A 12299-nucleotide genomic window follows, 5' to 3' on the forward strand; every position below is an offset into this window, starting at 1 on the left:
AACTCTGCTTTTGATGTAATGGATTATTTAGGGGTTTGCAGGAAGGCCTGAGGGATCTGCTGAAATACGTAAAATGATTACGAGTGGTAGTCTGTAATGTTGTACAGAAGTAAGAGAAACATTTTCATGCTGCTTTAAAAAAAAAAAAAGAAAAAGAAAAGACTAAAATGTAAGTTTGAATAATTGCTATCTCTAAGGTAGAAGCAGAACTACATGATCCTGATGTTAACCGTAACATCCTCCAGAACATCTGAACTAACCTTGCATTATTGATACCACAGATCTCAATGGAAATTACATACTTTCTTCTACTTGAAATTTAAAAATTATGGAGTGATTGGACCCAGCAGCTGAAAGCCCAGATAGTGCATCTCCAGTTTGTTTGGTGAATTATTAACACAGCTTCAAGTTAAAAATGTAGCTTTGCTCAGAAATCTACTCCCCATTTAGCCCAAGTGCTGGTTTCAGTTTACATTATTTCTTAGGCACTGTTATGAAACTTTCTCCTAATTGGAGGCTATTGTGGGACTTGAAGATTTTTGTTTATTTGAAAAATACAGTATAGTTGAACTACCAGGACCTATTAATACACACGTAGTAATGACATATAATCGCCCACAACTCCCTTGAGAAGGCTCTGGCACAACAACCCCATTTCATTTTCGTGAAATAAAAAGCATCCAATTACCTAAACAACCATCTATTTCACATTAACTACACACCGATAATCAGTCAGTTGGGGGAATGTTTTTTTCTGCAGTATATCATGCCTCACATCCTCTGTCCTCTCTTGGTATACCTTTCTTCCTTCACTGGGGGCTTTTATTACTAGGTGGGATGGTAGATTTACATCTCTCCACAATTCCTTTGGTAAACCTGTTCAACATATCTCCTATTTATTCAACATGCTGTAAGCAATGCTGCTGCTCGGTATTCTGCTGCATGAACTTGGGCCAGGAAGCCAGCAGTACAGCCAGGCATATTTTTAAAGTGCTGCTGCATAGCAATAAACAGACCCTCATACATATATTTTTCTTCCAAAAATGCAAGGCGCCTCATCTGTACTGTAAATGCATATGTACATTTTTCACTATAATGTAATCTGTCTGAAGTTATCCTTATTATGTGTGTGGGACACTGTCCCGAGAGCAGGGTGGGCAAAGGCTTTCCAGGATAGGTTATGAATAACGTGCAGTACCCCACTGGGTTCCCTCTGTTAATGCTCACTCTGCAAAAAGCAGCCTCAGGCACTGGGGTCACAAAATGTTCCAGCATCTCCCAGGAGGCCACTATTGAAAGATAAAGGAAGGCAGAGGAAATGCCTGTATAAAACGCACACTTGGCATGAATACTTTCATATCCAACTCAGAGATGTTACGAAGAGCTCAAACTTCCTTTCTTTTCTCTGAAGAAATCTCAGATTTTAGCCCTCAAAGAGCCAAAAGGGCATGTGGAGTTCCTCACAGGTATGAACAGGATCTCAGGCACAGCAAGCACTTCTGATTATTTCAGCAGCTGAAGGAGGATAATGCGACGTGAGTGACAGTAAGCTTTTGATTACCTGATCTCTACCAATTCCACACTCTGCTAAATGTTTTCAGTGTAAAGCTGCGCATCTATTGATATCAACGGAAGGACAGGAGAATCTGTACAGGCAATGAACTTGGGTACCGCTACAGCAACTCTGTTAACTCTTAAGCTTCCCCTCATGGGACACAAAGCAGTAGCAATTGCCAGATATTTCCATCCAGTGCTAAAATATATGCCATGATCAGAAAAATAAGGAAGTAGCTGCAGTCCTTCAACTTTACAACAATGCTTCCAAGCTCAAGAAAATGTCCCTTGAACTGTACCACCAAGTCAAAGCAGCCAAAAAAATTGTTCCAGAAACATCAAAACTTTTCATGTTACTTACCTGCCACTGCACAAGTACAGATGAAGTTGTATGAGGAGTTACTAACACAGAACTGGGTGGTTCACCTGGAACTAAACAAGAAATAAGAGGTAACCAAAGCAGTTATAACATCAGGGTGGAAAAAGGGTGGCTTTTATTCATCAGGTTCTCTTTCTTCACTGCTGAAGAAAATCTTCTATCCCAGCTACTACATGGTGGGTCTCAAAAGCAACGTGGTGGATATGACTATTACAATCTGGACAGAAGCCAGCCACTTCCCATACATTGCTTGCTCTACCTGTGGCCTTGGCAACTTGAACAGGAGAAAAGCTAAGAGCATAAATCTGGAGGGGGCTGCCACATGTCAGCTGCTCATAAACAACTGGATACACATTTGAAAGGAAGTTCAACCAGCTGCATGCAAGTGTCAATATCCATGATATTTTTGCCCCAGCTGGGGGAAGCCCACCTTGTTTTCAGGAGTCTGTGCCACATCATCACAGACTATTTTAGGTAGGACAGCTTGATTTACTATGGATTAACCCATTCCTATGCGCACAGCCTACAGCACATACCCCCACACACCAGAGCAGCTCAAATACGGCTTATCAGGAGCGGACAGCCCTCCACAGTGCAATGCTCTAGTGGCAGAACCAGGTTTGCTCAGCAGAATAAATGTACAGTTTGTAAGAAGGTGAGAAGCTTTCCCAGCATTTCCCCATTGCATTGTGAGGAGGCCAGGCACAACTCTGGATCCACTGTAACTAAATTCAAAGAGAATTGAAAATAAAATCTTAAATTCTGAAACAGTCAGTGCTGCCTCATTAGCTCCAGCCTGCACTGACACAGCAGCTGCTGTTGAGGAAGGGGGAGAGGAAGGATGCATTTAAAAGGCTGCTAGGCATGTTATTCAAGTATTACACAGGTTCTTTTTGAACTTAGGATACTCCTGAGCTCTGTTCTCTGTTTTTCTGACTTCAAGACCAGCTTCTTGAAACATTCTTTTGCAAAACTGTTTCCTGTTTTTATACCTCAGTGTCATATTTAACTAGCCGTTCCTTGAGCTGCATGAAATACTGGCTACTTCCTAGCACAATATATATGGATGCACACCAGTATTACCCCATTTCCCAGGCCAAGGGTAAGTGGTGATGCTTTCCCACACTTCACAGAGTTCCCTTCTCCGTTCAAGACATCAGAGCTACTTCTGCATTCAGGCACTGACTTTATACAATCAAGGAATTAGAAGCTGATCTCTAAGGCCTTGTCAATGTCATTCACAGTTTATTAGCCCTGATCTGCAGAATTAAAAGCTTGTGTTTCCAGGAGCTTCATACTCTTTCTTACCTATACCTCAGCAATTTTGCCATATTGCAGACTGATGCAGATTGTATGGGAAAACAATTGAAGAAAGTTCTTCAAATGTATGCATGGTTCTGCATCTATTTTTAATGATATCTGGTAAATTATTCAATTTCTGCAAAGATAATGGTTAGTGCAAAGTCTGGAAGCCAATCAAATGGAACTTAATTCCATTTTGAGACTCCTGAAAGTATGATTCATGATAAGAGGACACAGCAGGACACTTAAGGTTGCCTGCTATTAATTCAGCCACATCTCATTACTACCTGTATCAATCTCCTATGAACAAAACTGATTTGGCTATAGAATTTTCACTCCACAGTCCTAGTGGAGAATGCATTGCAGCAGATCCAGCAAGCCCAGGAACAAGCCCATTGCCCATCCCATGGTGATTCTCCTCCTTGCTTACCATCCTGCAGAGTTGTGACTGCCTCAGTCTCTGCACTGAAGTCACTGTCTCCAATGTCATTGGTTGCTTTCACTCGCAGTTTGTAAGAGGTGAAGGGGGTCAAGCTGTGGAATGTCAAAAATAAGGTTGAAATCTCTCTGCATCATTGCAAGGCCTCAGAGTAAGCCTCTACACAGAACCTGCCTGTTGGCACCTAAAGACATTGAGCAGTTTGTCTCTTCTCCACATCGCCTTTTCTTTGCAGACTCCCCCAGCTTCCTCTGGACATGGGGCTGTTTGCAATCTTGCTGCCATCAGCATCAACTCAGATTTCCATTAGCCTGAGCTCCTGAAGACATTCATGGATTCATAGCTGAGTTAGGCTCCAGAAAACAGCCATGAAGTTGCAGTTCATGGAGCAGCCTATGACTGGGGCTTGTTGGAAAGGACAAGATGTGCTGACATTCAAGTTTTCCATGGCTACGCAAAACCTGGCTTTCAAGGAGCTTTGCCTGAGATGTCCTCAAAACAGATCTGTGGGTCAGCTCATGCTCAGTGCATGGATGAGGAGGACAAATAGAAAGGAGTTTGGCAATGTGCCCAGGGCCAGCAAGGGCCCAACAGGCACTGGAATTCTGAGCACCAGCCTTCTGGCTAATCCTCTACACTATACTGTTTGATCAGTGTGTTTTATTCCTACTGAATTTCAAATTAATGCTATTACCTGGATTATTTAATAAAGAGAGTAACAACAGGTTCCCTACAGATCTTTTATCTATGCAGTGCTTTAAGATATGCAAAGAGTGATTTCCAGCTGACATAACCTTTGCAAAGATCCTTCTGTCTTGGCTTGGCATAGGAATGTGGGGGGGGGGGGGGGGGGGGGGGGGGGGGCTGATTTTGAGTCACTTGCAAAGGCTAGAAATGCAGAGCTGTGAGTTATGGGGGATTTAGCTAATTAATTGGTAGCGTCTAGCCATCAGCTGGCAGATAGAACACCTACTACAAACGCAAGTTACTTGGAAGGAATAATTAAACAGCAAGGGATAATGCATTCTGATGGACAGCACTCCCATCACCTGTGTACTTCTCTTCTGGACTTTGACAGGAAAATGCTTTTAGCAAGGGGGAGAAGAAATCTCCTTCAATAGTGCCACTCTATTAGGATACTATTAAATACCTACAGCAAGTTGAATAATTTGAGCAATCTCGGATTATTTCTCTATCTTTTGCTTTCAGTAATGCCAACGTCAAGTCTAAATGACACGGTTGGTTTCCTTGATTTTACAGGTTTTGACTGGAAAGATACTGTGTATAATTCAGGGTGGCTGTAAGACCTCCAAAGTCAATGTATCAGGTCTATATTTGTACTTATAATTAACAAGATTTATTTTTTATGCATTTAAGACAAAAGAATAGCAACAGATCTGTATTTTTGGCTCATGACCAGTGAGCTGCCATATACCATAGCCACTGATATTTTTCTAACAGACCTGAAAAATCTGCATCCGGATGCTTTGAATACTTGATTCTCCAAAAGCTCATGGCCTTTTAGAAATAATCTGATTTGTACTAGCTCGTCAACAGAGAAATGGACAGCAAAACAAGTACCTTTGCACAGACATTCAATTGCTTTCACTGCTGTTCCAAGGAGTTTAATTACAACAGCATCACTGAGGATATAATGAAGCCTGAGTAACAAAGTTTAAACATTCTGATGCTATCTATAAACTTCAGTATGGAAAATACAGATAAAAATGGTCCTCATTTCATCTGGAAAAGCTTATATAGGGATAATTGCATTGCAGCATTGAGAATGGATTTTAATACCAGTCACTGCTGAAAGGATTTTTAACTAGTTGTGTATTTTACAGAGCATTGTGTAGCTACCTATCATTTACAGCCTCAGGAACGTTATCTATGGTGCTGAGCTTTCAGGAAAGGCTTCAAAAAGATGCACTGCAGTCCAGCTTTAATTAGATTTATTGCATGACCTTCCCCAAATCTCTCAACTGTTGTTCATAACACCACCTCTAAAACAGGAACAGTGGCCTCACTTAACCTCTCTCCCCCCAAAAGACTATGAAGCTGAATGACGCTTGCTTTGGTTTCCTAACTCTTGGAAGGGGAAAGCATGGGAATTTCTAGGCTGGCCTGAGATCATATGGTACCTTTCAATAATGCAGGATGTTGCCTCATGGCTGATGGAAGAGGAGTAGGTTTGCCAGTCTCCGTTTGGCAGCTCTCGCACTTGGACTGTAAAATACCGTATTGGTGAAGATCCATCACTTCCAGGGACCCACGTCAACAGCAGACTCCGTGATGTCACATCACCCTGGGGGGTCATCACCTGCCTGGGAGGTGCTGGTCGTTCTGCAAGTAAACCACAATTTGGTGCTGCTTTGACAGGAAATTCAAGCTAACATAAAACGTGTCAGCCTGATCAGATTTTCATAGTGGTTAACACCACAGAAGACTGAAGTGTTGGATTTGCCCAAAGTATAAAAGCCATCCCATTCCTTAACCTTCTACTGCAAAGATCAGTAAAACTGATTCTGCATACAAGGTCTCAATTGAATATATACCTTCCTAGAAACAGACTTCAAACTTGGTCTAAGCCTGGCAGGTTAAGGAAGAATCACTAGGACCAGCAGCCAATCAAATTAAGGAAACCTCGAATTAAACTCAGCTATGCGTGTACTGCAGTTGCTCTTTTGACTGAATTTGCCTGTAAATTAGTTAACTTTTTAACCTGTGCTTACTACTTTTTTAACTACTTACTACTTGGTACCATGGGACTATGTTCTCCCTCTGCTATGTAGCATCCTTTTCCACCGGCTGCTCCCCAGTTGAGGCATGAAGAAGAGGAAGAGATGAGCTGGAACAGGCTGCTGTGTAGGGGACTCCAAGTGCATGACTTACATCTGATACTGAATTCCTGCACCAGCTCACTCTGGCAAGGAACTGGGAATCATCAGCAGCTCCTGCTGCTGCTGATTCCAAACCCAAGCTTGGATGTGGTGCAGAGCTGGGGCTTCAGCACCTGCTGCAGTTCACTTCCAGAGCTCCCCAGTTCTTCCCTTCATACCCACTAACCTTGAACCAGCAAAGTCAAACCAGCCAGTGCCAATGCTAAAAGAGATCTCTCCAGAGTAATTACCTGTACACATTTTAGATAAGACAGGGAATGATAATGCAGGTGTAAGCATGCCAGTCCCCAACTGTTCCTATATAGATCTCCTTTCCCGTCACTGTGTCTCTGCACTCCATCGATTTCAATAGAGAAACTCTATAGAGTGAGGAATAATTGTTTAATTGTTTATCATGAAGATTATTGATTCTGATTAAAATGTGTGGCATGTAATAAAGCAGGAATTGATTGGAGACACCACAGTGACTTGCTTTTGAGAAGCAATTCAATTCAACTTCATCAGCACTTGTTTCCATAAATACACCTCTGCCTGCCCAGTTCCTCACAGTGCTGGCATGGCGAGCACTTCATTTCCCTGCCACCCCCTAAAACCATTTCCTGTATGTTTTGGCATTTCTCTGCAGCATGCTCTTGCTGACATCAGTGCCCAAACACTTGTAAGCTATTAGCTGGAGGAAGCCCTCGGTGCCAGCAGCCTGTGAGCCAGAGCACAATGCAAAAGGTCAATGCCTTACACTGACAGGCTGAGACAGGTATTCAGGGTTATTCTACCAGGGGAAGCAAGTGTCGTGCAGGGATTTAATACTCTCTGCTGATAAGCTTTAACCAGCTTGCAGTTTTGGGCAGGTCAGATCTTGCAGTCAGTCTCCCATGATTGGGTTTCCTTCTGCTGCTAATGGGAGATCTTAAGATCTCATGTGTTGCAAGATATACTTCCTGACTGTTTGTACAAATCCATTTGTATAAGGAGTTTATTTATGGGAGTTTAGCCACAAGCAAGTGCTAAGGTGAGCTCTTTGTGCAGGAATGTAAGGCAAGGTCATATGACTCAAGGGACTACTTTTAGTTTCTCACTACATTTACATTTTCTGACTCTCTTCTGCCCTGATCACTGGTGTTAACCATTGTGGAGGGCATCACACCACTGTGAAGATTCAAAGCACTACAGAAGAACCTCAGGAGAATACAGCTACAATGCAACTTGGGATCTATAAATCACAGGTATCATTGCAAAGATTTATACTGAGATCATTCAAGGAATTTCTAATGACAAGAGTGACTGATTTTGCTAATTTTCAGGAGAATTTCTGTGACTGCCATCAAGGACTATAAGGATATTAAATGCATTTTTATTAATGGAAATAAAATATCTTTTCACTGTAGAGTATTTATTGCCATATATACAAGTTTCAGGTTGGTTTGTTTGTTTCGTTGTTGGCAGAATAGCTGCAGTGGATAAATTTCTTTATCATCCCCTCATCACTCTTGCTGATGTGAGATTACACATTCTTCTCTCTACACTTTACATATGGGATCACTTCAGTTAACTCTCAGTGCCTTGGGACTTGGTTCCATAGCATGCACAGAGACACAGCAGAGCCATCCATCAAACAGAGAAAGGGTTCATTTTATACTACGACTTGTCTATTCAAGATAACCTTAGAGCATTGATAGCAACAAGGGATCATTGTTTCCACAGTGGAGCTGGAAGTTCTGCCTTGAGCTACTGTGTATCCAGCAACAGCTTGCGCATGTTCTGAGAAATGTAAGCACACTTCACTGAAAAGGAAAGGCTCTGACCTTTGAGTGCTCACATTATTGGCATGGTGGATCATTTTTGAAACTTCCACATACTCTACTTTAAACTTTGACAGCAATCAAAGACAACGGTGGGCAAAACCTTGAGCTGATAATTCTCTTTGATGGACAGTATCTTTAGCAGAGGCAATTTAAGTTTCCTAATACAGACCTGGAGGCTCTTTCTCTCAGGACTGCACTGTTATGCACTGGGGAGGCTGCACATGACCTGGAGAACTGTGCCAGTGGGAATTTTAACACCAACCACACAGGACAGAAGCAGCTGAATTGCACCCCACAGCTCCTCGCTGCTGGTGGTTGAATGCCAGGCCAGTATCTTCCCTTTTAGAAGAGTTATAGGAAAATAATAAGGAAGATACTGTGGGCAAATATCATGGGAAATCCTTACTCTTGCTCTAAGTGACTTGCAAGGTGTAGAAAGGACTTAATGCAAGAGTTTGCTAAGTAAGCACACTTTAAGAGCTAAAACTAAATATAATTGGTTGTATCATAGAGCAAGGCTTGGGCAAAAGCCAAGACCAGGCACATAAGCACACGCAAAAGCGGTAACAATAGCTGAAAGACATCAACGGAAGTCTGCCCTAGTTACCTGTTGAAGTGTGCTTCTCACTGAACTATAATTTTTATGAATCTCAGAAGTTGAATGGTTCTAATTTTTGAGGACATTTTCTTAAAGATCAATATTCAACAGTGCAATGGGTGAGGGTGGCAAAAAATCCAGTGATGCACAAGGGAGTCATGTTGGCATATGGTACAAGACCAGAGGAAAACCCACACTCATGCTCTCTATCAATATATTCTCTTTTAGCACTGAATTTTAAAAAATAAGAAATGCTCACGCAGAGGTAGAAAATACATTTTTTTCTAACTGGCAGCTCTAGAGATCTGTTCTAAGGCTGGAGAATGGAGCAGTTACTTGAGCCAAAGCATTAGAAACAATAATGATGCAGAGTGGATTCTGCAATACTTTATGTCTTTCACATTTTGATATGTTTGGTATCTAAGCATCTGGCTTCATTTATACACATGTAACTCCTGCTTTCTTCAAGTAAGTTCCCTACACAACAGAATTTGATCGGAGATTCAGAATGCAAATAACCATTTTATGGCTGAGACAAGAAGGAGAAAAATTCTGGGCAATCCAGATGCAAACACTCTGCTTGAATGTGCAGCAGAGAAAGGCCAGAATGATTACTAACACGTTAGGTCAGGACTGACATACAATGGAGGGGCTGTGGAGAAATCCTGCAACATCATCTCTCATTTTGCATTCCCTAATCAATATAATTCATCCATCACTTACTTTCTTAAGATTTCAATCTTTCTAGAAAATGAGAGAGTGGAAAAAAAGATCTGACTGCAGAAGGAGGCTGCATATGGCCAATATAGCAGCTGATGGAAAAATCAATCTCTAACAGCCTGGCAGGTTAGAAGAACTGTGCCTCATAAAAGTCTGTCTTGCTCACCCGGTTTCTCAAATCATGATGTTGCTATGGTTTGGGGCAGGTTTATGGGGTGAGAAGGAGGAGGTGTATGGGCTGTAGCCTGTTATTAAAATTCCCCTAAGTGCAGCACAGGCTCCAAGGCATGCAACAGGAAGTCCTTCAACTTGTGGCTGCAAGCATTACCTCTTTTCTCTGTTGTGATCACTGTGGCTTCCAGAGGCTCCCCCCAGCCCTGCCTGGTCTTGGCAGATGTCCGAAAGATGTATGCTGACTCAGGGGTGAGATCTGTAGCAGTAAACTGCCTGACTGTAGAGCCAACCTCCACCGTGGTGAACTTGTTCGGGCTGCTGCTGGCCAGACGGTAGGCGATCTGATACCCTGAAATCACAGCAGCAACAGGAGAGAGGAAAAGGGTTAGGATTTTTTTCCTAGCAGGGACAAAAGAGCACTAAAACTATTAGTTTATCATCATTACTTGTTTATCTGATAACCAAGTAAGTTACTTCCTTTAGTGCTATAGAACTGTTCTATGGCAGCTCTCCCCCAGTCTGCCACCATATATTAAGAGGTGAATCACACAGTGGCACATAAAGGTCTACTGAATATTATCTGCTATGAAACTGATTTCACTTTCCATCCTTTATACCAACAGGATGCAAAACCAGCTTTATCTTTTCTGAGCATACTGGTAACATTTTGGAAAGGCAAAGGAACAAACTGAGTCTGTGCAATTAATGTCACCTGGTTAAGCATTTCAAGACAACACTCTGTTTCAGCTTTCCACCCAAGCACACCTGTGCATGTGCAAGCACACATGCTTACATGCTGTTCCACCCTCTCTCACAGGCTCAAACTAAAAGTTCTTCAGCTGCAGAGCAGTTGGATTGCCCAAACCATGCAGCCCCCACAGCGCTCAAGTAAAGGTTTGCTCCTGCTTTTAGCGCTGTCTTTTCCTCAGTTCTCCCACTCCCCTGTATCTCTACAGCGAATGCCAGAACTACCAACAAAAGCATCCTTCTTCTGTCATTCCACATTGCTTCCTTTGCCCACAGCCCAGGGAAGAAGCCTGCATGCTGTAAGGTCCTGCTTCAACCAGGCAGCACTTAATAATCAATTCTGTTGATGCCTGTAAGTGATAACCCCCATTCCAACCTGCCTGATAATTAGGCCTTCACAGTTTAGTCTGTATTATTAATGATCCAACAGTGCAAAGGAGGGTTTCCAGAGTTCTCACGCACCACTAGCAACAACTGTCCCCCAAAGAGGGGAGGGCGTTTAATATTGAACACTGCCAAATGTTCAAACCCATTCTGTAAACCAGCAATTGAATCAGGCTCTCACTTCTGGAGCTCCATGGTAACTTTCAGTCCAGCTGCTGACTTCCAAAATCAATTAATATCAGAACTGGCGTGGGGTTTTTATTGCCCAAGCTGAATACAGTTGTATGATTAAACGCTTCATGGAGTTACACAGGGCAGAGGGCAGCCAACAAATCCAAGTCAAACCAGCTGAAAACAAAACAGTCACGACATGATTCTGCCAGCCCTCTGCTCATCTTCTGAATGAGAAAGGGATCTGTAGCACCTGAGACCATCTCTTTTTCTTGGAATTAATAGCCCAGCTAGAGTTTGAACTCCCACCACATTTTGGCTGTAACAACAACAAGGAGAGCCAAACCTGGTGTGCTTCATTTGTGAAGGTCAGTGCATGAAAAACATGATTTTTATCTTACCTGTGGCTATTACACAAAATCAATGACATTTATTTTCCCACTGTGAATACGCAACAATTGCCACATGCCTACTCACAGACAAAGCACAGAGTTCCAATGCTCTCCTGAATGAATGCCATACTTGCATGGGGTGCACGCTGTCACAAACAGTAGAAGTTAATTGGGATACAGATGGTATTAATTTTGGTGTGCTGACTCTCACAGTGCCATTGACGATGCACCAGTGTTTCCCTGTCCTCCTTTCTTTGGCAGCTGCTAGGGGATGTGGAGCAACAGCCGTAGCTGCCTCACATGGAACAAATTTAATGGCACCAACACCTCAAAGAGTGACTTGGTTTTTCCAAGCACCTGCGGCTTCAGCCTGAGCTCTCATGGGCTGCACTTACAAATAGGTTTGGGTACAGAGCTGATTCATTGCAGTGCCTTAACAGGCTGTGGGCACCAATGTTTGAAAAGGGGCATCAGTAGTGAAAGGCTCCCAGCATCTGCGCAGGCTCACCTTGCGCTACCTGGGGTATTCACACACCCCATAGCAGCTGCTCTGTCAGGCATATTTCTACAGCAACATCTCCAGAGATGAGTGGATAGCATTAGACTGCTTAAAGGGCTGGAAAGAATGTCCTGTGAGGAGCAGTTAAGGACTTTAGGCTGGTCTAGTTTGGAGATAAAAGAAGGTGAGAGGTGACCTCATCACTCTCCACAGCTTCCTGAGGAGGGGAAGCAGAGAG

General features: G+C 42.7%; 1 protein-coding gene across 1 annotated transcript in view; it reads right to left on the reverse strand.

Moving 5' to 3' along the window:
- SDK1 (sidekick cell adhesion molecule 1) overlaps positions 1–12299 on the reverse strand; it is a 422287-nt gene that overhangs the window by 55649 nt on the left and 354339 nt on the right. Inside the window, exons 30-33 of the mRNA XM_062613568.1 lie at positions 10023–10217; positions 5816–6017; positions 3666–3769; positions 1916–1986 (exon numbers count right to left, since the gene is read on the reverse strand). Coding sequence (XP_062469552.1) covers positions 1916–1986; positions 3666–3769; positions 5816–6017; positions 10023–10217 — 572 coding nt within the window. The remainder of the gene's footprint in view (positions 1–1915; positions 1987–3665; positions 3770–5815; positions 6018–10022; positions 10218–12299) is intronic.

This window comes from Pezoporus occidentalis, unplaced genomic scaffold, assembly GCF_034315485.1.
Source record: "Pezoporus occidentalis ecotype Australia unplaced genomic scaffold, CSIRO_AGI_Poc_V1 ctg169, whole genome shotgun sequence".
Taxonomy (NCBI): domain Eukaryota; kingdom Metazoa; phylum Chordata; class Aves; order Psittaciformes; family Psittacidae; genus Pezoporus; species Pezoporus occidentalis.